The sequence below is a fragment of the Corvus hawaiiensis genome, chromosome 17 (assembly GCF_020740725.1).
Source record: "Corvus hawaiiensis isolate bCorHaw1 chromosome 17, bCorHaw1.pri.cur, whole genome shotgun sequence".
In the NCBI taxonomy this organism is placed as follows: Eukaryota; Metazoa; Chordata; class Aves; order Passeriformes; family Corvidae; genus Corvus; species Corvus hawaiiensis.
Window position 1 is genome coordinate 1,575,357 of NC_063229.1, and position 24,913 is coordinate 1,600,269.

Below are 24,913 nucleotides of genomic sequence, written 5' to 3' on the forward strand. Positions count from 1 at the left end.
CTCCCTGCCCTTCTGTTAGTCATGCTGGCTTTCTGGCACCATTCCTTGTCTCTGCTGTGATGGATGGTGGGCATTTGCTCTCTGCTCAGTTTATTTTCAACAGTCTTCTCTATTTCTGTGCAGGTTTTGTTCTGAACTTTGAGTGCAAAACTAATGAAGCTTTCTGTGGTTTGCTGGTTAGTTTTTTCCTTTTCCCCAAGGATGTTGATCTGGAATACATTATGGTTCCCATCGCAGAACAGCTCTTGGAAGGCACAGAACACATTTCTCTGCCCTCAGAATCACGTCAATGATGGCTTCTCATGCTCTGGGGCTCCTTAACCTGCTGCTCCACAGAAGTTTATGGCTAAAATGCAGTGTTGTTACCATGTAATGGATGCAACTTAGATTGGCTGACTTGATGATGAAGTGCCACTGGAAAGAGTCCTTCTCCTGTCCCTCTGCCCTGCCGCATGTCCATTGAGCTGATGGTCTTAGGGAAATCTGTAAGCAGGAGTGCAGGCTTGGGTTCACTGTCCCACTACATTAGGAAAACAAAGCAACTGGCCCTGCAGTCACAGGATCTCTCATCAAGATGGAAAGTGAGCAGTGCAAGTGCACATGTGGTGGCAGAGGCACTGCCTTGCTTTAGCTGTACTGTTAAGAGACACCTTCAGGTAGAGCTTGGGCAGGAAAACAAGTACTGGCCAGAGAAAGACCACCACTGCTACTGACCATCTCTGAAAGCCCTGTGATTTTTGATATCATCTATATGGTGCCAGCTCCTGAGAATCTCTGCTCTTGATCAAAGAGCCCTGCACTTCAGAAGCGTGTGTGAACCATAGTGGCTCAGATACTGGAAGGTGACACAACACAACCCAACAGAAGCTTTGAAATATCTGAGATCAAACTCAAACAAGAACTGCTGGAAGGCATTCCTTGCTGGGGATTTGCAGACAAGGCTGGGACATTATTCTATTTGCTCTTAACATTTCTGAATGCTTCTCAAACTAAGGAGGAAAACCCACACCCAACTCTGGCTGCCAAAGCCTTCATCTATGGCAGGACTGATTATGGAAAGAAGTAGGCATGTGGCCAAAGGTTCAAATTTCTGACTGCCACCTTCTGCCTTTGGCCAGAGAAGAAAAAATGACAGTGCCACTGACAGGTGCCACCTGTTAAAGAATCCATTCAGTGCCAGTAGCTTCAGGTGCAGCTGCAGTGGAGCTGCAGGTTGAGCTCTGGAGAGCCAGGAGCCCAAGCCTGTGACAAGAGGCCATGAACTGAAGACCCTTTGCAAAACAAAGGACTCAAGGACCTGAGGCCCAGCGAGGGAACCCAGACTCAGACAGTGCAGCAGCCGAGGACCCTCAGACTTCCCTTGCACTTGGGGTCCCTCTTTGGAGGCATCAGCTCGAGCTCTTATTTTGTTGCTTTGTTATTTAGTTGTTGCACCATGATTAAATTATCTTAGGGATCTGGACGTCTGTGACTCTGCTATGGAAAACACGGGGTAGAGCCAGTAAGAAACCCACTCAGACTGTGTGTGGGATGTGAGCTGCCAGGGACTTGGTCCCAGTTCAGGTGGTACAAGAGTGATTGTCAGAGTAGCTCTGGGAGAGTTGGACAGAGAAGTTTCCTTAACACCACCAAAAATTTCCCATATTGAGAAAAAACATTCTGAGTGAAGGAGTGAGGCATCCAAAGGCAGCTCCAGAGCTGCTAAATGCCTTGAGCTCCAGAAACTCACAGGCAGCAGAGGTAGCAGTCCAAATTCCAGCCATGCTTCCACAGACCCAGGTCACAGTGTGATCCAGTGCTTAAGTTTTAAAAGTTATTAAAGGCTGAAGAAACCATTTGTTTCACAGTGGGAATGATTAATGACTAGAATTTGTATTACCAGTGCTTTTCATGACTAATTTATTAAGTTCTTTTTTTTGGCATTACCAGATGAGTTTTACTCCCAATGTGCAGCTGCTCAAAGATCAAAATTAATTCCTTAGAAAAATTGGGATTTATTTAATTTGGAAACTGGCAATAAAGAACACATCTGTGAAATCCCTTCAATTTTCTTTTTTAACATTAAAGCGTGGGAGAACACAGAGCAGCATGGCATATAGTTGCTTGCACTCTGCTCAAGTTTGCTGAATGTCTGTAGTAGCATAGGGCTAGAAACATCCCCAAAAAAACCTTTCAACTTAAGGACATGCAGCTCCTGGTTCACCTAAGGCAAAGAAAACTGCCTCTGCCACTTTGCTGTAAGGTGGAGGAGATGCAGATTACTCAGGGCAGGCCTTCCCCCTTTTCACTGACTCTGTGGCTACACCTATTTACGTCATCTTTGCCATTTTAGCAAAGGTGAAAAACAACTGCATCATGCTCCTGGGGCAGCCTATCCCAGCTATTAACTATGGAGAGATTAAAGCAGAGACTCCATTGTCTTGCTCTCAGCAACACCTGCCCTCAAATTTCTACACATTATTAAAACAATACCATAAACTATGCCTGTAAAATAAGAAAAAAAATATTGTAAGACTCTAAAACATCACCACCTGGTAATTCTTACCATTATAATACTGCCAACCTTAAGGCAGCTGGTAGCTGAGTGCTTCCCAGCTCCTTCCCAGTGCAAAATTATTTTGCAGATAGTAGAGCTGAAGGAGATGGCTGCATGGGAAGCAAATCAAAATCAGATTTAAAGCAACATCTTGAAGTAAATTATTCATTTCTATACAGAACAGAAACTTATTAATAGAAAACACTATATGATCTATGCAGGCAGGCAATGGTTTCTGGTACTCTGTGTAATTGGATTAAGTCTTAAATAAGAGAAATTCTGGGTAGAATTGAGAGGAGCAGAAGAATGAGATATGCAATCTGCTTACACAAACTCAAAAGCATCAGGAGACAGAGGTGCTGCTGTTGCTGTATATACAAACAAGCATTTGTGTGTGCCTGTTCCAAAGGCAGGAGATGGTGAAGGATGGACCCAGTGCCTCTCTGTGACCCTTGCTAATGCTCAGTGTCAGCCAGCAAGAACTGGCAAGTCGCTTCCAAACACAGATCCTGCCAGAGAACAAACACTGGCTCTGCAGTCAAAGAAACTCAGTCAAGAGAGCTACAACACCAGCATGGCTGACAGGCTGGGTTTGCGCTCCCAAAGCGGAAATCATGAACCCCTACAACCACGTAATGCTGAAACCAGTAAGCAATGCATGACAACATGTCTGGGATGTAGCAAGATGCACTTTTCCATCTCCTGCCCTGCCCATGTACTACAAAAAGCAGTTAAAACCACAACTTTCTTGCACTCCAGTCTCGTATCCACTGTCATTATCAAGGCACCCAGCACAGACTGAGGAATACAAGGTGCTTCTTACTCCCACTCTGAGAGTAGATACCCTCTTCCCCATCTAAGGCAGGAAACTGGACCTGCCTAGATCTATAATAGTTCAGGGTGAATTAAACCATGGCAGAGGAGCTCTGCTCTGCCCAAGGCTGGCAGGGGGGCACTCTGCATTGCTGTTTTGAGACAGCAGCCTGAGACTGCAGCCTTCCCCACAGACTGCACACAGAACAGAGAACCTCTAGCCCTCCCATCCCCTGGGCAGTGGACTAAAGGTGCCACCACCTGCAGACACACAGCCTTTATAAACCTGAGGCCCGCGCAAGGGAGATCTGAATGTGCTAATACACAGGTGAGTCTGAAATAGTTTGTGTGACTGCTAGACCTCAGATCACCTTAATTCCTCAAGGAACCGGGCAGGTAAGCCAAGGGCCAAGGACAGTCTTCCTACTAATATGATGTCCCAAACTGCATTTCAGTACCTTGCTGAAGACAATGAACATCCTAAAATCTCTTAAAGAAGAGAATGCAAGGCTGTGTTCTGCATCTCCAAACTTTCCACATCCCTGGAATCTACCACTGCATTGAGTTAAACCTGGTTACTCATTAATTGCTGTGAAATACCATTAATGGGTGCTGCCTAATGGATGAAAACAGCTCAACCTGAAGCACATACATTTGCTTTGCTCTAAAAACTCAAAAGAACATAAAAAGTACAGGAACTTCAAGTATTACAAATGCATAATCACCCCTTTGGCACACTGTTGTCACAGAATACAGAAAGCAAAACTAATGTTTAATTAAACCCCAGGGAAGGACTGTGCACATACATTTAGAAATAAGAGTCATGTTTCAGTCTAAGTCCAGCTAGCTAAAACTTTCCAGAACTCAACACTGCAGTTTTACAGAAAAGTGAGCTTTTAGATAGAAAACCAGCTGGGAGGAAAGCTTCCCAAGGAACAAAAATAATGCAAAAAAAGAGGCCAAAATAAAATTCTGTTTTAATAATTTTTATCTGTACAGTGCTTTTTGCTGTGATGTCAGAAGTCAAAACCAGTACTTTAGTGGTGATGCTAGTTTTAATAAGATTAGGAGCAGCTTTAATCTAGCAGGTATTAAATAGACCTGCTTTCTAGATCAAAATATCTTCTGTGTTCTAATTAATTTCACTCTAGGACTTTGAACAAAAGAATTTGTTGTACAAATCAGAGGAACAATGGTCCTCAATATGCCAGACAAAATATTTCAATATGGGTCAGAACAGTTCCCATTATTCACACGAGAAAGCAAACCCTTCCTCAAAAGTGCCAACATTCTATTTTATTTCATCACGGTAAATAGAAGACGCCTTAAAACATCTTGTATTCAATGCCACTGGGTAGCACTCACAAGCTGTCTTAAAAAAAAATCTTAAAAAACCCCACAGTTTCAATTTAACCTCTCCAACATCAGCAAATGCACACAATGGAATATGTCAATAACCTCTCAGCAGCACACACCCTCTCTGACTGCAAAGCAAGTAAAAATAAAGCAAAGAGACTAGGCAAGGATAAGCAAACTTTCAAAAATGCAGATTAAAAAAGCTTCAAGCTACTTTTAAGTTTACATACTTGTAGAAGAACTTCTCCAAAACAGAATCAGTACAAACATGGGCTTATGGAAAAGCGACACTTTCAGTAAGTGACAAGAAATTCCTTATGGAGGTCTGTCATTAACTCTGCAAACATTGTGCTGTGTTTTACTCTGGGCACAAGCAACTGAGTAACTCCACATTTTCCATTAATGTGTCTTGGTTTGAAAGACAGGTGTGTGGGCCACAGGAGGTGGGAATGGAATGGAAAATGTGACCCCCTTCCCTCTGAATTATGATCACTTTGAAATTTAGGGGCTTTCAGGCAGAGCTACGGGAGAAGGAGTAGCAGCTCTTTGCTGGTGTGTGTGTGGGTGCCAAAGCACACAAACAGCAGCGCCGGCAGCACCAACGAGCAGCAGCAGAGCCCAGGGCCGGCCTCTCCCGGCCGCAGGCCCTTTCCCCTCGGTGCAGCTCCGCTCGCGGCCGCCAGGGGCGCTGGTGGCTCCCGGCCGGGCAGGGCGGCTGCGGGGATTCCCCCGCGCCTGCAGGGGGCGCTGTGGCGCCAGCTCAGAGACCACACAGCAATGGCGGCCGGGCTGAAGGGCAACCATGGGCTGCAGCAGGAACCTCTGAGCAGCGGCTGGAACGGCAGGGCGGGCTCACCCCGGGCAGCAAGCAAGAGGGAGCAGAAACTCCGCAGCTGTAGCTGGAACCACGGGGCATGGGGCATCCAGCAGGGCAGGGGGTGCAGAGCTACAGTGTAGCGAGCAGTGGCAAAAACATCCTGGCAGGGTGGGGTAGCAGTGGCGGGGCTCTGGAGCAGGGCAGGGAAAGGCTCCCTGGGAGGGGGAAAGGGCTCTGCATCCGAGGGTTTTCCCCTGAGGCATCCCAGCAGATGGTGAAAGTCCTTTTTTTTAGTGAGGTAGGGTGTTAATAAGGTCCCAGTTAAGTGGCTGCTCTCACGAGCAAAGGCTCACCCACAGCAGAAGAAGCAGGACCGGGCTGGGCTCCGGCGGCAGCACCAAATTCCACCCCCCAAGCAGCAGCTCTGACCGTCCTCCTTCGAAGCTGAGAGAGCAAGAGAGTGAGGAGCTGCACCTAACCCTTTCACCCAACCCAAATCTCACCATATGTCCACTCTTCCAAGAGAAACCCCCAGGTGAAGAGAGTAGCCAGCTGCACCCCTCCCCTGAGCTGTTACAACTTTCTTTTGTCTCTCTTAAGTACCCAATCATAATTGTTCCTTAGGAACATATGGGAGAGAATTCCTAAAGAGAAAGAAACAAAAGCAAAAAGAATCCTAAACCCCAACAAATGCCCGCAAGACAGCACATTTTTATACGAGGCAGCTTAATTTCTTTCCTCCAAGGGTTTATGCATGCATTGTCCTTTCTCTTTGAGATGAACCCTGCATGTCCTGGATTTACTTATTCCCACCTCCTCCTCCTTGAGAGCTTTCTGCAAATACTCAGCCAAATCCCAGACGATCTCCACACCCCAGGCCCGCTTCTGCACAGTGTGTGCTGAAAGCCAAACACTTCTCTGCCTTCCCGTTGGTGGGAGGCAGCAGAGGGGAAGTGTCAGCTCAAATGATCAAATCAACTCTTCAGATCAAATGCCAGCTTATGTCAGACTGAAACATAACACAGGTTTAGTTGGATAGTTTTGAAAATATATCATCATATTCCTTCATTTCTATTTAAAGCAAATCATCTGGAAAAGAGGGGAGAGATGTAGGCTGAGACGGAACACCTACTTCTGAAAGCTGCAGAGAGTCTGCAGACAATAATAAAAGCAGAGGCACAGCTCTATTAACAGCACAGATCACCACACCATCTGTCCATCAGCATCCCAGACCATTTATTTGACCATCTGCCCATGGACACTGGGAAAAGCCAAGCCTAGACTTCATTAGGGTTCATACAGCTTTCAAGTAAAATGTAGGTCTCATATTTAGGTTAATACTTTTTAGCTCTGAGAATAACCTAAATTCATACTGATAAAGACCCCTAAGCCTCCATGCTAGCTCTCCATTTCATCTCCACTGCAGTTACCAGATTATGTAGGGCTGTTTAACTGATGCCCAGGCAATCTGTTATGTATCAGGGTTAGCTTTGGTTGCTTGCATACAAACAGTTTTAAAAAACCAGGACAGCTGTATCTGGAAGTCAGCTGTACCAGAAAAGCTAAAAAGCTTCCTCGAACACATTCACCCCAGAGTATCAAATTTCAGAAGCAGGAAGAAGCAGAAACTTGTGCTGTTGGCTTTGCCCAGATGTGATCCTGGCAAGTTACTCAAAAATAAAACCAAACACATGGGGAAATGAATAGACATTCACAATGGCATCACCCCTTTTCACCAAAGGAAAGATCTTACAAACCTTAAATATACATGTTATCTTGAAAAGTAACACATGCCAAAGCTATTCAGAAAACAGTGTGGGGAACCTGTGTGCCTGGCCCTACACACCTCCTAGAGTCAGTGACACTGCTAATGACATGCTCCTGAGATGGGATTAAACTAAACACTACTCCCATTCATAAGCATGGCCCAGCTGCAGAGAATATTTTGAACCTCCAGATTTCAGCCAGAGGGAGGTCTAGAGGCACCACAGAAATAACACTGAGGGTGGCTATTACTCTGGCTGTATCCACAGAAAAGCTAGGGCAGGGACATCAGTCAGTACTGGCAGGAGCTGGGACCCTGAGGTTTGTTCAGTTGGTTACAGCATGGTGCTAGTAACACCAGAGATGGTGGGTTCAATACAGACCATTCACTTAAGAGTTGGACTTGATGATCCTTGTGGGTCCCTTCCAACTCAGCATACTCTGTGAAATTCTGGGATGGACTTACAGCAGATGACCTCATGGCCAAGGGCACAGAATAACACAGACACAGAAATAAAACAGGACTTGTTCCAATATATCAATGTCTTTTACTGGGGAGCTCAAACTGGACCTGCACTGCCAACAGGGTTATCAACAATGCTGACAGAGGCTCACCTTTCCCTCACCACCCTCTTCCTTCACCCCACTACCTGCAGCCCTGCAAGCACAGCTCAGGATGTGGTCAGCCCCAGTCAAAGCCACAGCTTTAACTCCATTTAAAACAGCTTTTTTTAACTATTAGAAAAATAAAAAGGTCTGAAATGTAGGTCTTGCTTCACTGATGCCATGGTCTCATATTGCAAACACTACACTGTACAAGATAATAAAATCCACCTCACAAATCCTTTACTTTTTGCCTTAAAACCCACCAGGTCCCTTGCAGATATTGCTGCTATTGGAAGCTGATTGAGAACTTCACTGCACTGTAACTGGAGACCATCTTCCAGTTATCAATCTTCATCAATTTGTGGCCGGTTTGTGCCTGTTCTTGTCAAGCTGAGATCCTCTCTAAGGCTCTTCCTCCCTGTGAAACTTAGGACAAATTAAACCACTGCCCCAGCCCCAGTGCTTTTAAGTCTTTCTCTACACAAGAGGATCTTCCTTCCTCTGAAAGCCCTGGCAACCTTCTTCACTTCAAATTCCTCCAACACTGGTAAAGTCACACCACAGAGGCCTGGATGTGGCAGCCAGATGCGCTTTGCCAGATTCAAAAGCAGCAGTAATTTTTCACAGGATATGAGCTCAGTCTCCAAGTGTAAGCACTGTTCCTGGTACTAGCAACTGAGACAGAAAACCCAAGGACCCAACACACGATCCATCCTCTCTGGAAGATTTCAGAGATTTAAACCAGCCCTTGGGGTATTTTCCAAGTATTATGCGGGGGAGCATCAAGCCAGGTGTATCCTGAAACTACACCTTGTAGGGAGAGATGCTGGAGGAAGGTGAGGCTGGGACAATATTTACAGTCATGAGAGACACCATGTTACCATCTTGCTAAAAAAAAGTATTCTACATGAATTACATGGTTTCCTGGAAAGAACATCTTGCCTCCTGCCCAACTGTTGCCATGGCCACCAGCTCACTGGTGATCTACAGCAAAGCAGAGAAGCAACAAGCCTGTCCTTCCTAGCCTAGTAGTCCCCAAAGCACCTCTCCCTGGCTGCAGACCACTCAGCTTTTCCCAAAGCTCAGCCTTGGAGAGGACAACCACAGCTCTGGGACATGCTGAGTGTGCAGGCTGGTGGCTGCAGTGCCAGGTTTCTGTGGGGCTTGCCCAGCTTCAGATCTGGGGCTTTGTTTAAAGAAAGATGCAAAGAGGCTTTGCTTGTTGAGGGGAAGTGTAGAGCCAAAAGGCAGCAGCCACACAGAGCTCTGTGACAGGGCGTCCTCCCCACCTTCCCACTCTGCTCCGGCTCCCAAGACCATGCTGCTCACAGCCAGGCAGGGCATGGGCATGCCCAGAGCTTTGGCGGGTCAGTAGAGGACTGACAGCAGAGGCCAATACACAATATAGTTATATTCTTCCCAGTCCTGGCACACAGACCACAGCAGGAAGTGCCTCTGCTGTCTAACACTTACTCAAAGGCATTGCACCTATTTTTACCCACTACTCATCTCACATGGGAGCACACTTTACCTCTAAAGGTAACAGAGAAGATACAGATAGATGGAGACATGATGGTACAGGAAAGTGTTTTAAACCCATTATCTACTTTTATTTCAAAAGAAAAAGCATTGCTTAACACTATTGCTGCTTTCCAGATCAGACACTAAAGTTATAATGTGATAAGAGTAGTGATTTTTATACTTGTAGGCTTTAAGATACCAAAACTCACAATTAATTGAGTTAAAGCAGTACAGTGACATGTGCCTGCCCACATAAGGTGGACAGTATCAGTGTCTGATATTAAGAGAAGGAAAAAATACAGACTACCTTCATAGGACTGTATTTACTATGTTGCTGTTGTGCACAGGCTTGCAAATGGTTTTCTGGAATCACCTACATCAACAGACTTCTATTAAATTTATCACATGATGTTGCCAGCCCCTGTCAGCAGCGCTGTATGACCTGCCCTGTGTCGAGCAGAGCACTACAGACACAGCAGCCTGCGAATGCTAGAGAGAAACAACAGCCACTACCTGCATGCCCACATACTCCGTGAAAAGGCAGCAGGATAACCTGATACAGGAAATGAGCCTGTGCTTCACAAAATGCCCCACAGAATCTCAGTGCTGTGCTCTGCCAATCACAGAGCGTGTCCTCTGTCTTGGATGCTGGTGGAGCAATCACTTCTACAAAAGGATTATTCCTATGGCAACCAGAGCCATTGGGCTCATCTCTGTACCATCAATAAACTCCTGGAAAACAACCATGGCTGTGTCAAAACAGGCCCAAGCAAAGCAGCATGCTGTATCTGGGGCAGCTTTGTCACTTCCATCTCCTCTCAAGACAAACAGGTAGAACATGCAAGCTCCTCCTTTCTCAGCCAGATAGGACATGAAAGAGCTGCAGTTCTTCAGCATACTGCATTTTTCCAAGAAACTGTTTTTCAGGAGACCAGCCATCCTGCAAGATGTTGTGTAGCCTCAGCAGAGCAGTCTGCACCTTAGAACTCAGAACTTTCACGGTGCTCAGCATGAAAGGGTGAAGGGCAATTTCTGTCACTGGACATATTCCAGCTCTTATTGATTAAACCTTAATAGGAGCTAAAATTAAAATACAGATTTTTTTTTCCATCTCTCTCAACATTACTGCTGAGCTACGGGGAATTCCCAACCGATCCTTGTCTCCCACACATGGTCTTACCTGACAGTCGAAGTCCTGGAAGTTGCGAGCTGCATTCTGTTAACAAAAAACAGGAAAAGAGAAAAAAAAAGAAAAAAGGAAATCAGCACAATGCCCCAAAACACCCCCAACAACAGCATGAAAGTTTCCCATAGAGACCTCTGTTTTAGCACAGTCAAGACTGGCTGCAGTCAGGTAAGCATCAAAATGCAAGATCCGTACAAGCAAACCCCATGCAAGAACTGCCCATTCCTATACACCAAGGTTATAGGGCTGTAAGGAGGCTACCAGCTAAGGGAAGTGAGTACCTGTGTGCACAGCTGAGAGTGTTCAAGCAGGGACAGATGCACATAGGAAGGACATTGGCCACAGCTGGGCTGCATATGGGTATGGGTTTTGTCTACTCCTGGTGTCCATTAACAATTTGGATGCAAAAATCCTAAAGGACTACTCCTGGGATCTCACGTACTGCGTGCAAGAAAACAAGCCATGCAGTCAGCTCCTGTGCAGCCACTGCTGCAGGCATGGGATCATTTCGTGACAGACACAGGGACCTGCAAGCTCCTGAAACCCAAGTGCATGGGAACTGCACGCAGCAGCTCACCACTGACTCTTCCCAGAACGTGACCCCATGCATGCAGGTGAACACAGTCAGTAACAGCACCCACTTGGCATCCTGCAGGTTGGAAAGTCTGCAGGAACTTGTCTGTGTGCCCATGAGCTTTGTGAAACACTGTCTCTGACCACACAGTAGGTTACATCACTGAGAGCTGTCAGCAAAAGGCTGAGCAAACCACTTGAGATAGCATTCTAGCTTTTGTGTTTTAGGCATAGCACCTTAGTACTAAAAGTACTAGGAGAAAACTAGGATCACATATGGACAACAGAAACACTCCAAACATTTCTTCTGGCTGAGCACCCTCATTCCTCTCCATGTGTGAACACATGGCCATGTCTTCCTCCCCTTGCCTTGTTAGCAAGAACAAGGGTTGCTACCTACATTCTGCACTTAGAGACATTTAAGTTGAGGTATCTGCAAATCTGTTTTAAGAATCCATTCCCCTCTTTCCTCCTCTGTGTTAAGTATTGAACTGTGGCAATGTTTGGAGCAGGACATAGCAAAACCCACTACATCCTCAGGACTGGGGAAAAGAAAATAAAAAGCAGTCTCCTCTTATTTCAGAGACCCTGAAATTAATTGAGATTTCTGACACTACCACCAGCTTGTGAAGCAGGTCAGTTCAGTCACCCATTTCTCTATGGAGCAAGGAGAAACTTCTGTACCCAGCACTGGATTTGGATGGTGCATGCTAAGTAAAAAAGAAGGTGATCTGAATTCGTACTTGGTAACGTCTGAGATTCCCCAAGCGAGTGGGGAAGAAATGACACAAAGCAAGGAATGAGGCTCTGAATTGGGCTGCTTGTTGTCAAGGTATACCATGAGGCAAAATAAGCTGACATGCCCTGACTCTCACATACTTGACTTTAACACACCGAAAATTTGACTTTAAACCATTTATTCGTTGTCTTAACTTGAGAAACTTTAAGGCAAGTTTTTCAGGCCTCTGAAGGTGCCATGGCTGCACCTCAAAGCACAGAGCTGGCTGGGCTGACTCAACCCAGCCTAAGGGCTGCCTGTTTCATCTCCTGAATCTGGCTCTGGCACTTCAGTAACCTTTTCACTGAGGCTGAAATAACAGGAATCAAAGGTGCCAGAATAATAAAGTGTCACTGGGACACTTGTTCTGATCAGGCAATACTCTCTTTTTCTCTCTCTTTCAACTAAATGGGAACATTTGAAGTTTCTTTACTTCCCCAGTATAAAGTCACTGCATTTTAGTGAGCCTGAATGAGGTGAACAAACATTACGTATTTTACTTCCCTGCACTTGATATTAGGCTTAAGTTACACAAAAACAAAATAGTGTTCGTATTCTTTAAAAGTCAAGCTTGTAACTTTTTGCTGATTTGAGACAAAACAAAGCCAGGACTCAGTGGTCCACAGTGGCACTATCTACCATTCAGACAAGTGAACAAGATATGACCCATTTCCACTTCCCAGGTAATTCCACTGGTTTCAGGGTTTGAGAAACCAGAGCTCCTTCTCTGTGTACAGCAGCCTTTGTATGTGAAGAGTTCATGAGCACACACTCATTAGCACCTTAAGAGTTTTACTGTGCTATTTCTGGCCATTAATCCATGCTGGCTCAAACTCCTATGTCTAAAGTGGGCTTGTCTGTAAAAACCTTAGTGAACTGCCAGTTCAATAGATTTTGGACTCTGATAGTTGCACAGAATAACAGGTTATTGTGCCACACCCTCATGCTTCATAAACTATGTCTAAAAAGCACACATGTATTCTCTCAAGCTTCAAAGCCTTAATAAGGGCCAGACCTTGGAGGTGGCTGCTCCCTGAGGCCCTCCTTTTGTTAAAACAAAGTGTGAAAAGGAGAGCCACAGCATACTTCTCTTCCCATACAGTACTGAGGATGGTTCTGGAGCCACCCTTCATATTTCTCCCTACTGAGATACTATATACGTCCTGTAACTTTAACACTGACTCAAGGAAAGCAAGTAGCTACTCTCTGTGTGCCTTTCTGTGCAATGGTTAACACCACTGGGTGTTCTGTTTGGGTGAGCATTTGAACCACAACTGACACCACACCACTGGACGGGGCTGACCCGGCAATACTTGACAGAAACAGTGGAAACTTATAAAGTGAAAAACACGTTGATTTGGCATGCTTCAATGCCTCCTACTTAGGTCAGCTGACTGAAGCAAGGGCAATCTACCCAGCTGAATTCAAACATAGAAAATCCCAGGAGAATCATGAGCAAGATCTGGGCCGCTGTATTTAGCAAGCTTGTCTTCTGTAAATGTTTTATCTCTTGTTCTGAAATTAGTAACTCTCTTCAAGGCCTGTATTCCATATTTTTATTTGCTGATCTACACTGATTTTGTACTTTCAAGACTCACCCTTCCAGGAAACAGTTTTTTTAAAAATGGTAGAAGCCCAGTAGTCAAGCACTAGTCTGTCAGAACAGGTACCTGGACTGCAGATTTCAGCTGAGTTTTTAGATTTTACATATACCAAACAGCTATGCTAGAACGCTAAAGAAATGAGCAAAAACTTATCAGTACAGACTAAAACATAGCAGAATTTCAGAGATTTCACCCATTTTGTGGGGGATGATGCAGTCTTCTGCAAGCACACAGTGAGTGGACAAAGCACCACAGCCCTTTGGCAGCACAAGCCAGTTCTTGATGTCAGCCATCAAACAGCAAAGCCTTAGGAACTCCTTCCCACACCATTAGGCTTGGCTGTGAGCTATGGAAAGTGACCAAACCACATTGCTCATAATCATAATTAGTTTGCAGATATAAGATGCTAGATCTTGTTGGGATGCCTGTAATGAACTTAGGCACTCTCAACAACAGTTTATGGCAGAATTCAGTAAGGCCAGGGCTCTCCCAGAGCCCAGATGGCTCTTCTCCAGCCCACAGAAGACAAGAGTGAAAGACTTGAACAGCTGCTGCAATACAATGATTTTCCAAAGTCTCAGTATTGCATGAATCTGGACTGCTCTAACTGGGCTCTGCACACATTAAAAGGAGATGACTCTCCATTACTAAATCCAGGGAGACAGAGCTGTTTTAGGGGTCAAAACACTAAAGGATCATTTAAGACAGAATACTAAAAAAAAAAGTAAAACAAACAAACAAACAACCCCCTGTTGAAATGCAGGATACAATCCAGCATTTCTCTAACAAGGAGAAACTTATTAGAGGTTTTACAGCTACACCAGGTCAGGAATGGGATCACCTTTTCAATTGCTGCCCAGCCTTTGCAAATCCGCAGTATGGGTATGAGATACTGTTTGGCCAGGACTCCAAAATTACCTGAACTGTGGTGGTCTATCTTTCTCTGAGACTTTGGAAGAGTAGGTGGTGGTAGATTACCAGAATGGGGAAGAATTTACTGGGTTTCAGTGCTTAAGGTACTTTAATCTGTAGACAGATTCTGGCAGCTAGGGCTCCTTGCCAGACACAAAGTCATCCCGAGTACACTTGTGAGGATAAAGCAGCAGCCAGTATTACCTTGTCATTCAGGAGCGGTTTGATCTCTGTCAGCTGAACATCCTGCAGTTCATCCATGGTGCTGGAAGTGAAGCCAATTAATCCTCAAAGCAGCAAATAGGGATTCTGAAACAAAGGTGTATTGTTAGAAACAGCATTACAAGTTATGCTAATCAAAGGAAGATTAGAGATTTTTCATTAGACTTGTCTATGCTTCAAATTAAGCCTGTGAAAAGCTGGTCCTTGATGCAACATAAAGCACCTGTATAAGTGCAGAAGGCAAACCCAGTCCTGCTCTCACTGTGTTAGTCTGGTTACTCCTTGCCCTGCCCACCAAGAGCTGTCCCTGAAAGCTCAGGCCTCTCAACTGAGAAACTGCATCCACTTCTACGCATTGCTGGTATTTCAGCCATAGCGTGTCTGGAAATGAACTGGAAATTACTTGATCAGCAGAGTGAAAAACTGTGTTTAGTATGTGGTAATACTGACTTCCCCCTACCATGCCCTACACACCCAAACCCCAGCATCCTGCCACCAAAGGCAAGGCTGTGCTGTATCCCTGAGACATACAGACAAAACCACATCTACACACAGGAGACGGAGGTGTGGAGATCCATGCTCCTTGCTGGCAGAACATAAGACGGTTCAGAACTCAGGGCAGTCCTTGAGATACAAGGTGAGATACAAGGTGAGATATAAAAAGGGCCCCAGATAGTGCTGTTCCAGTGGAACATGTGCAGACAACACTGTTAGCTTGGCAGCCCAAACCATCACTCTATCAGATGGTGCAGAGTCAGCAAAGGAAAGAAAAGAATTAATGGACACTATGCGAAGCTGCCATACGTCTGTGGGAAATGGCTGCTGCCACGGAGCCAGAGGAGAAATCTTTGAATACAAATACAGCAATGAAGATGGAAGAAAAATATGGCTGAGTTTACAAGGCATTTAATTTTTACTCTAGACACTCTAGCTGTGTTTCTAGACAGAAGAATTTCTAGAGCAAGCAGCTGCAGCAACATGAAAAGAGCTCTGGCAAGAGATGATCACACCTGATGGTGCAGTCTACCTGATTGTTCAGGAAAATTGTACCTATTACTGCAGATGAAATAAATGAAGTCATCAACTTCGTTTGACGGAACAGAAGTAAGCATGTGGTGGACTTCCTGTGCATCAGCTGAGCATGCTAGGAAAATACTTTTGAATACTGTCACAAATCAAATTATTTGTCTAGGATATCATAGGCTACTAACCACAGAAAAAAAAAAGTAGAAAAATAACAATTGTGTTCTCCATCCACCTCAACCCAACACAAACATGTGGTGTGGAGGAGGGGTCCCCCTCACCCCAAATGCTGTGCCTAAGCTGCACCCTTTGTGCTAGGACTAACCCTGGTGTGGCTGAAGCCAGTCTGTCACAAAACAAATCAAAACAAAACGCCTTTTCCCTCTGAAAATCAGCAATAGGAACTCCTGTCTCTTTTAGCTCCTTTGCTTTACGAAACTGAATTATTTTTCTTTTTCCGATTTTTTTTGCTGTAAAGCATACCAGTTGTCAGAGTGTCAAGAAACCAGTTAATCTATAGGCAACAATCCCCTTACTCCACAAGGAACTCTTATTCAGAAGAAGACTAAGAGCCATTATGTAGTGCACTGTAAGCCCCAGGGGAAAGTTGGTTACTGTCATACTGATAAGATATTACGGAATAAAATAATATTTCTACTAAGGAATTACAACTTCCATATACACTGGGACTGATTAAGAGCTCAATATCTACCAGGTTTTCTCCAAAACAGCATCACACGAGCTTACAGACACAAAAGGAATTTCAAACAAGCATCACAAAGCTTATCTGCAGATAAGGTGCAGACAGGTGACACAGTACTGGAATGACCACCTTCACCTTACTATTTGGAGACCGTATCCCTTCTCTTATGCTCCTTTGAAAAGACACCCACTGGTAGCAGGCAGGAAGGTCATGCTTATTCTTGGGGTCACCCAAGAGACAAAGAAGTTGTCCACTCTACCCAAAGGAATTAAAAAACTGTGCACACACCAGCCACCTTTCTCTGTGCAGGAGTTTTCCTGAGTCTTGGGCTCACACCTTGCATTTTTGCCTAAACCAGAGTCTACAGAGAAGGAGGGCACCAATATAGTAACCCCTCTCTACTGAGCTGTGGCTGACCAAAGAACACCTCAGAGCACCAACTGCTCTGCCTTACATTGCTCAAAGAAACTTCTGCTATAGCCTTGCAGATATTTCTTCTAGTTTTCCCTGAGCTATAAAAAGTGCGGTAAGTCCCAGAGAGGCCTGAGATGCATCCTGCATAAACCTGCCCAGGTACACTGTTTGCTGTCAATACAAGCACATCCATGAAGTGTGCAAAGTCTGTCAGAGGGGAGACACACATCTTGAACTCACGCACTACTTTGTTAATCACATATTATATAAGAAGAATAAAAACCTAGTAGGGGTTCAAAGCAAGGATTAACAAATGCATTTATCTCATCAAATTTGATTTCCATACTTGATCTCTAGATGCAACTACAGTGCACACAATAAACAACATCACACTGAAATTAATCTGATGATTGTCTTCCTGGTCCACTATTGCTCCAAATGCTGTCTCAAAGGAAGGGAGATCTCTAAGGCAAGCTGCTGTTTGCCATAATGTGCACTATGTGTTGCCCCTTCCTTAAAGCAAGCTGGGTAGCAACAAAAAGGGCTGCTGATTTGGGTGCTGATCTGAGACAGAAGAGACAACCTTCCTTAACACCAGCTGGGCTCAAATAGCTGTGAAAACCTCTGTAGGGAAGTTCACAGAAAAGTAAGAGTCTTGCTCTGCAGTGAGTCTGCACCACAGTCGGCCTGGAAAGCTCCTCAGCTCATAGCACATTCTCACCCAGGAGCAAGACCTACAAAGGATCCCTCCAGTGGGAACCAAATACTGAGGTGAGCCAGGAAGTCACCGAGAATTGCTGAACCGAGAGCAAAATCACACAAAGATTAAACCTACACAGCCTCAGATGGTGCGTTTTTTCCCTAAACACTTTGATTCTATATCTATTCACCTAGCAATTTAACGTTTTTTTTGCTTTCCAAAGTTTTTTGAAGGTTTTTTGAAGGAAAAGGCACAGGGGGTCCCCATCACTGCTTGCAAGCAGCTTTTTTAGCTTCCTGAATCAGCTCTTCCCAATCCACTCATTGTGAGCTCTCCAGAAAATGGCTGAGACAGCCTCAGGACTTCATTTTAATCCAAGCCGAGGCTATTCCTTTGGCAGATGCATGTACTTCTCCCAAGGTCTTAGCAAGCTCAGTGTGATTGCCCTGGATTAAATCTGGGTAATTTGTGATTACAGCATAAAATCTACTCGCTCTACATGACTATTTGCCACAACTTCACCTGAGCACCTGCTATGCTAACAGCAACATGCATTTTGGTTTGAAACACAGCAAACAGGCACATTTGAGCAAAAAAGGCCACAAAAATTCTCAAAAGAGGATGCTTTGTAGTAGAGAGACCTCTGTAGAGCACATCGCCAAGTGCAGAGGCAAAGGAAAGGGTGGGGTGTTGGTGAGCTGGGCTATCCTCTGCTCCAACCATGCTAAAGACTCCTTGTAAAAAAGCTCTGCAGACTTGTCTTCCCAGGAAACAATTTTCTCCCTCCATTCCTCCTGTTATTTAAACAGACAAACATGTCATTTAATAAGCTGAAAGCAAGTTTAAAATACTACAACAAAGCAGCATAAATATTCATAGCACTCAAAAGATTTTTGTGGAAGACAGGCCCAGGCAAAGCAAAAGGTTTGTCTGAAACAATCCATGTATAAATCATACACTTTTTCTATAAATGGCCCAGTACCACCTGCTTTGCAAGTATTCCTCTTGCCTCTATTTATATATTACTGTAAATACACTCAAATCCCCCAACTGAAACCATCTATCCCTTTCCAAAGGTTTCCTAAAGGCTGAAGGAAACCTATGCTCTTTGAAAACCAGTAAGACAAGAATCCAGGAAAGATGTGGTGAATCATTAAGCACAGAGATGAGAATCAGGGTAAAGACAGAAGGCTACAAAAAAACAAGGCAGGCAAGCCCTAGAAAGAAACCATCTACCTACAAAAATAAGACCTTAAATACATGTGTGCATGTTTATTTTAAGACAAGGCTACTCTCAATATACATCATTTCAATATACAAAGAAAGAAATCACAGTAAAGTTCAGTAAGTCAAGAGCATGAGTACTACAGGCCGAGTGTGAACTGCAACACCTGCAGGTTCTGAGGCTCTGCTTTCTGGTCACTGAAGCTCTGGCACAACTGCTTCCTGCAGGGTTAGGAGCTGCAAGAGCTGCATCTTGAATTCAAGTCTGTTTTCTTATGGAGGTTCAATCTCTCTACACTGTTTAGGAACTCAGTGCAACAAAACCTTGTATTCAGAGGCAAAAAATTCTTGTTTTTTCACCTCAATTTGACTACAGCTTATAACTCGTTACCTCCATAGCCACTTACACTCTCGCCTGGTATGTTAACCACACTGAGGCAAAATTACACCCATCAGTTGGCAAGCTATGCTACTCAACATGGCATCAAATGTACCTAAACATATGCTCCCTCATTTGGCAGACAACAGAGGCAAGCTGAGGAAGCTCCTCTCTAGGGACTCACAGCCATGACAATCCGGGTAAGGTTCCTGAGAACCGCTCTCTGACAAGCCAGCTATGTCTTACAAGATGGAAAGCAGAAGTGCTACTCCCAGGTATGCAAAGGAAGATGGGAACAAACCCACAATTTGCAACCTATGCCAGAACCAAAATACACTACCCACGTGTGCTAGTTTAAAAACAGTCTAGGTTTTGGTGGGCGGGAACAAACTGCTCGAAGTTTCTACTATGTCCGGCACAGAGCCAATCACTGAAGGCTCTGACGATGCGCAGGTTACCAGCCTAATTAGAGAAGCTGGTAACGCCTCTGTGATGAGAGAGTTAAGAAAGGAAAAGGCGCGGGCAGGTGTCCTTTCTTCTCCCGAGGGGTGGTGAGGAGGCCGCCGGGGGCAGTCCTGGCAGGAGCCGCCCGTGCAGTGCTGGCAGGGATCATGTGGCCAGCGATGAAAACAGACAATTCCCCGACACGGAGCACGGACAAGCTCAACCCTTTCTGCACTGCGAAACTCTGTAAGAACTTTTCAATTGATAGAACCTGAGAACAATAATACCTACGGACAACAATTTTCTTCCGAGTCAGAGGAAAGGGAAAAGAGGACACGTGAGAACAACATGGCGAGACTCAGGTCGGTGCAAAGGAAGGAGGGTAAGGAACTTCGGGCGTTGGAGCTGAGATTCTTCTGCACGCCGGGGGGGGGACTATAATACAACAAATCTGTAATTCATGAGGTGCATGGGGGGATGCAGAGATCCACGCGCAGCCCGTGAGCAACAGTGCTCACGCTGGCACGAGTGAATGTTGAAAAGCTGTAATCTAGTGAGGAACTCGAACAGAGAGAGAAGACCCTTGCTTATAGAGACAGAGAACCCTTGCTTCCAAACTAGAACAGCTCATCTTTAAAAGCCTAAACCTCATGAACTAAAATGATCCACGCTAGGCAGTTGTGGGAAGACTTCTTGGCCCGTGGGAGGGACTCACGTTACAGCAGGTCAGGCGGGCTGCTGTTTGTGAAAGTTAAAACCACGCTGGAGAAGTTCGCAGAGAACTATCTCCCGTGGGAAGGATCCCACAGCACAGCAGAAGAAATAAACTCTTTTCCTTAAGCATACCGAAGAAAGATTTTTAAGAAGTGAAAGACTGACCAAAACCCCACGTTTCGTCTCCTTGTGCGGTCGGTGGAAAGAGGGACGGACTGGGAAGAAAAGGTGTTCTAAAGGTTTTAGTTCTCATTACCCTTTTTACTTTTAATCCTGTTAATAATAAATTTTTTTTAAACTGTTTAAGTTTTGAGCCTGTTTTGCCCTTAAAATGTTTTTCCCCTAATCCTTAACTCATGAAGTTTTCATTTTAATTTCCCCTCCTCTGCTTAGCTACAGCAGAGGAAAATGAGTGAACAGGTTTTTTTGTGGGTGCCTGGTGCTTAGCCAGTGTCAAAACCATGACACCATGGTCTGCAGGTTTGCTGCTCAGGCCTTTATTTCTTCAGCTATGTTTGCTGTGTAACTGCTCTCCACTGTAACTTTTCCTGTTCTTCATAAGGGGATTCCTGCTTCCTATGCTGCTGGAAAACCAGCTCTCTGGCACGGCTCCTCAGCCTGGCTGGGCAGACCCACAGTCTTGGCATATAGATCTCAGGTAAGTTTAATTATGGGCCTTGAGATCCTTAGGCATTCCTGTTCTGTGGCTCCTCTGCCCTGTGTAAGCCTCCGGACAGCAGTGTGCTTCCCAAAACCTGCACAAGTGACTCTGTTTTCTATACTAAAGTGCTGGCTGACATGGCGAACTTCCAGAGAAACAAGCAAAGGGCCCAAATTCGGTTTCAGAATATTTTCTAAGGTTACTCACTTTGCATTCCAGCTCATGCATTTTTGGGAATGTGCCACATGGTGCTCCACCTCCAAGGCAAACTGTGTACCTACAGGAAGAAACTGTGTTCTGCTTCACCAGTGCAGTTCCAGCTTTCACTGTTGCCAAAATGATTTTGCTTTTACATTTCTTTCATATATATTTGTAACTCTGTAGACTGTTGTTGTGTAGTTATATAGTTCCTAGCTAGCTCCAGTACTTTTCCCTACCCTGATAGACAGAAAGACAAAACACATTCCAGAGGCTCCAAGCCCTGGGAGTCCAAGGTTTGGCTCACTGGGAGCCAAGGTTGAAACCAGCTCTTCGAGACACATTTTCATAAACAAAGTTTAGTTCCTACCTAAGGGGGGGCGGAATTCAGAAAAGGGTAGAACCAGGGAGGAATTACCTCATCACTTGTGCTTCTAATTGGAGATTCTTGTCAATTATCCTAATTTGCTAAACTTACAAAACTGTATTCACCCTATGCAGGGTGGACATTTTTCCATATCTGCCCCTGGAGGCCCCCAATAAAGACCAGCCTTTATATTACCTCCTATACTAATATTGTCTCGAAAGTGTGTTCTTTTATTCCTAGATCTTTAAGGCATCATTGCACTTGAGCAAAGCAATAGCAGCTTCCTAATCCACCATGATTTTATGTCCCTGATATCTGGGCTACACCTAGGACAGAAATGTCAGCTGGTGCATATAATTCCTAAGGTGTTTAAACAAGACCTACATTTAACAATGGTTTTGTAAGGAAAAGGTCTGTGCCCTGCTTTCCATTAATTTTGGATGAGTCCAATTCTAAATAAAGGCAGTGTCATACTGCCATGGGTGTAACTGAGCTCAGCAAGCAGGACACCATGCCTGCTGACTGCCTGAATTAACAGGCATCGACCACAGGGCTGATTAAGCAAGAATGCTGTTAAAGTCTTTAAAAGTGTTTTATATTATCTGGACCAGTGCCCATGAAAACACTGAACCATGCTGAGCTCCCCTATACAGGACAGTCCAAGAAGTTTTAGAGTGGAGACACCCCACGATATAAACTGGAATGAGAAATTTCTGATGAAAATTGTGCAAATTATTGTCTGTGAAAGAGTCTCTTCTGGTCATGGTATCTCTTTCAAACAGCTTTGCAGCATTTCCTTTCTCCCCAAGGCAAATGAAATAAGCAGTGATTGTTACCACCAATCATGTTACTCGCATGATGCTCTATGTCCTTTTGTGCCCAGTGGCATCACTCTAAAGCAACACCTGTATCATCCAGTGTCAGAGCTCACACAGCTCAGACCAAACCACAGAGCCCTTCTTGCCAGTTCCAAAGTGAAGGACGTGTTCAAGTGGATCTGTTCCAAGGTGCTTTCACCTCTACTGAGCCACCTACTTCCACTAGCCCTGTCATTCAGGAGATCCCACCCAGGCACCAGTGAGGGCTCTTGAGGTTTTTGGCTGGATGTTTGTCCAAACCAAAACACATGTAGCTCTTCATCGGCACTGTCACTATCATGGCATCCACTGCACCTTCTCCTCCTGCCACCTCCTCCCTGTCCTGTGTCCCCACCCTTGAGCACTCACTATGTGTAGCTGACCTCAATTGCTCCCCAGCACACATCTGCCCATGCGACACCAGGCAAGTGGGGAAAATGCTGTCTTCAGCAGGAACATGCTCTTAAGCAGCTTATGATGAAATCTGACTGCTTTCCTCCAGATCCTTCAGTTTCCTCTGCAGTTTTATTTTCAAGCTTGTTTCTGCTTCATTTCATCCATGCTTCCTACTAACTGACTGTGTTTTCACACTTTAAGTGAAAAAAAATTAATCAAATGTGAGTACATATTGCATTGAGCAAAGTAAAGCATTCCAGAGCAAGGTGAATTGGAAATCTGTTTAAATGAGATTTTAACAGTGATTTTTATCATCAAATACCACATTTCAATTTACTGAAATTTAATGCTGATTTTGCATTTTATTTATCTTATTGAAAAAGTTGCATTTTCACTGGTTACTAAACATTAAATTGCAGTGATTCAAGGCCAGGTTAGACAGGGCTTAGAACAACCTAGTCTAGTGGAAGGTGGACCTTTAAGGTCCCTTTCAACCCAAACCATTCCATAACATAACCATTACACCAAACTGAGCCTTCTTGCTGTCTGTGAGGAACCACTGTTTAAGTTACTGTATAGCTAGAGAATTAGTCAGACCTCAGCTTTCATATTTTCTAATGCAATTTTGATTGATATTTTTTAGTTCATTTGCATGGGGTGCTACTGGGACAGAAGAAAAAATTTGTAGATTGACTTTCATTTAAACTTTGTGTTTGCTCAAATATATAAATTGTACAACCTAAACCAAATGTAGTAACGTATCCACCAGTGAAGGTGATCTCTTGGCACGTACAATGCAATAAATATATATACAAATACATGTGCAGTCTGGATAAACCAAACTTAAAAATCATCACAGACATGTGCAAAGTTCAGGAAGAACAAATAGCTCTGCTCTTCAGCAGCTAAGAAGACACAAATGCTTCTGGTTCAGCTCATTCAGGTAAAGAAGAGCCTTCCACTGTGCTGTATATGTATATACATCCAAATCTCTTCTAGTGTCTTCATAGAGCAACCCCAAACTTTTCTTCTTACTTCACTCAAACTTGAAAAAAATGGATTTTGGCCACGAGAAAGTAGTATACTTCCAGGCACAAGGTGATCAAACACTTCAACAGCTCCAATTCCAAGTTATCCACCATGGTGGACATGGGAGAGTCCTTAAGTTTTATCACAGCAAATACATATTGTTCAATATTAAATACTGATGGTTAATAGGAATATCGAAGTCCACAGAAGACAGACTAAGTCTCAGGATGCTTTCCTATCTTAATCCATGTTTCACTATCTTAATCTGCTCTAGCTGCAGACTGCTTGCAAAAGGGGCATTCACAGGACTGATACAAATGTTAAGAATACAATTGTGTGAGAAACAAATTGGTAAAATAAGATTTTTATTATATGCTTTTTGCCCATTCTTCTTCATTACTGAAATATTCCCCTTATGCATATAGTACTGCTCCTTGAGCTTCCCAGAACAAGCTCTTTCATTTTGGCCCAACCTGTGTCATTGAAGGACAACCTCTTCTCAAGTATCAGTGCCATTACTTCAGACCCATTGCAACTGCCACACAGCTGTCCTGTCCATCACTTCCAGCCTGTGTATATGCTTCCAAGCAGAAAACATCCCTGTATGTGTCAGGCTGAATTGCATGTCCCTCCTGAGGCAGCTGGCCAGGAGAGGCAACTCCAGTTAGCACAGTTAAAACCAGTAATGGATACAGTACAGACAATTCAGGAGATAATTTCATTAGTTATTTAATACAATTGTGAGTTTCTGCCAAAAGGGATGCTCCCATCCTCCCTCCCTACACCAGACAGAATTTCCTTCCTCTTCTTCCCTTGCACCAGGCTGATGATTATGCAGTAACATGGAAAATCAGATCTCCTTACCCTCTCCCTCAAGTGTTTTTTTCAGGACTACCTTTCACTTGGATCAATGAACTGACTGATGAAAAGGCTCCTTGTGTGCTGTCTTTTTTCTAAATCTGTCAAGTATCTCAGTTTGAGGTTGGATTGTAAGAAACCAGGTGTCCAGGCAGCATTAGCTCTTCAGCTGAATCAGGGAGCAGATTAATGTACATGCTCAGGATGCTGCCAGATGATATACAGGGGCATATGCACTTAGCTTTAGGGAATGATAAA

At 44.4% G+C, this 24,913-nt stretch overlaps 1 protein-coding gene across 4 annotated transcripts in view; it reads right to left on the bottom strand.

Moving 5' to 3' along the window:
* The window catches only part of NDRG3 (NDRG family member 3), a 62,619-nt gene that overhangs the window by 19,226 nt on the left and 18,480 nt on the right, over positions 1 to 24,913 (bottom strand). For 3 of the 4 annotated variants that reach the window (XM_048321633.1, XM_048321632.1, XM_048321630.1), the window contains exons 2-3: positions 14,671 to 14,775; positions 10,594 to 10,629 (exon numbers count right to left, since the gene is read on the bottom strand). In XM_048321633.1, the coding sequence (XP_048177590.1) occupies positions 10,594 to 10,629; positions 14,671 to 14,727 (93 nt within the window). In that variant the 5' untranslated portion in view covers positions 14,728 to 14,775. Of the gene's footprint in view, positions 1 to 10,593; positions 10,630 to 14,670; positions 14,776 to 21,157; positions 21,228 to 24,913 lie in introns of those variants that run through there. The other variant, XM_048321631.1, reaches the window with a different exon arrangement.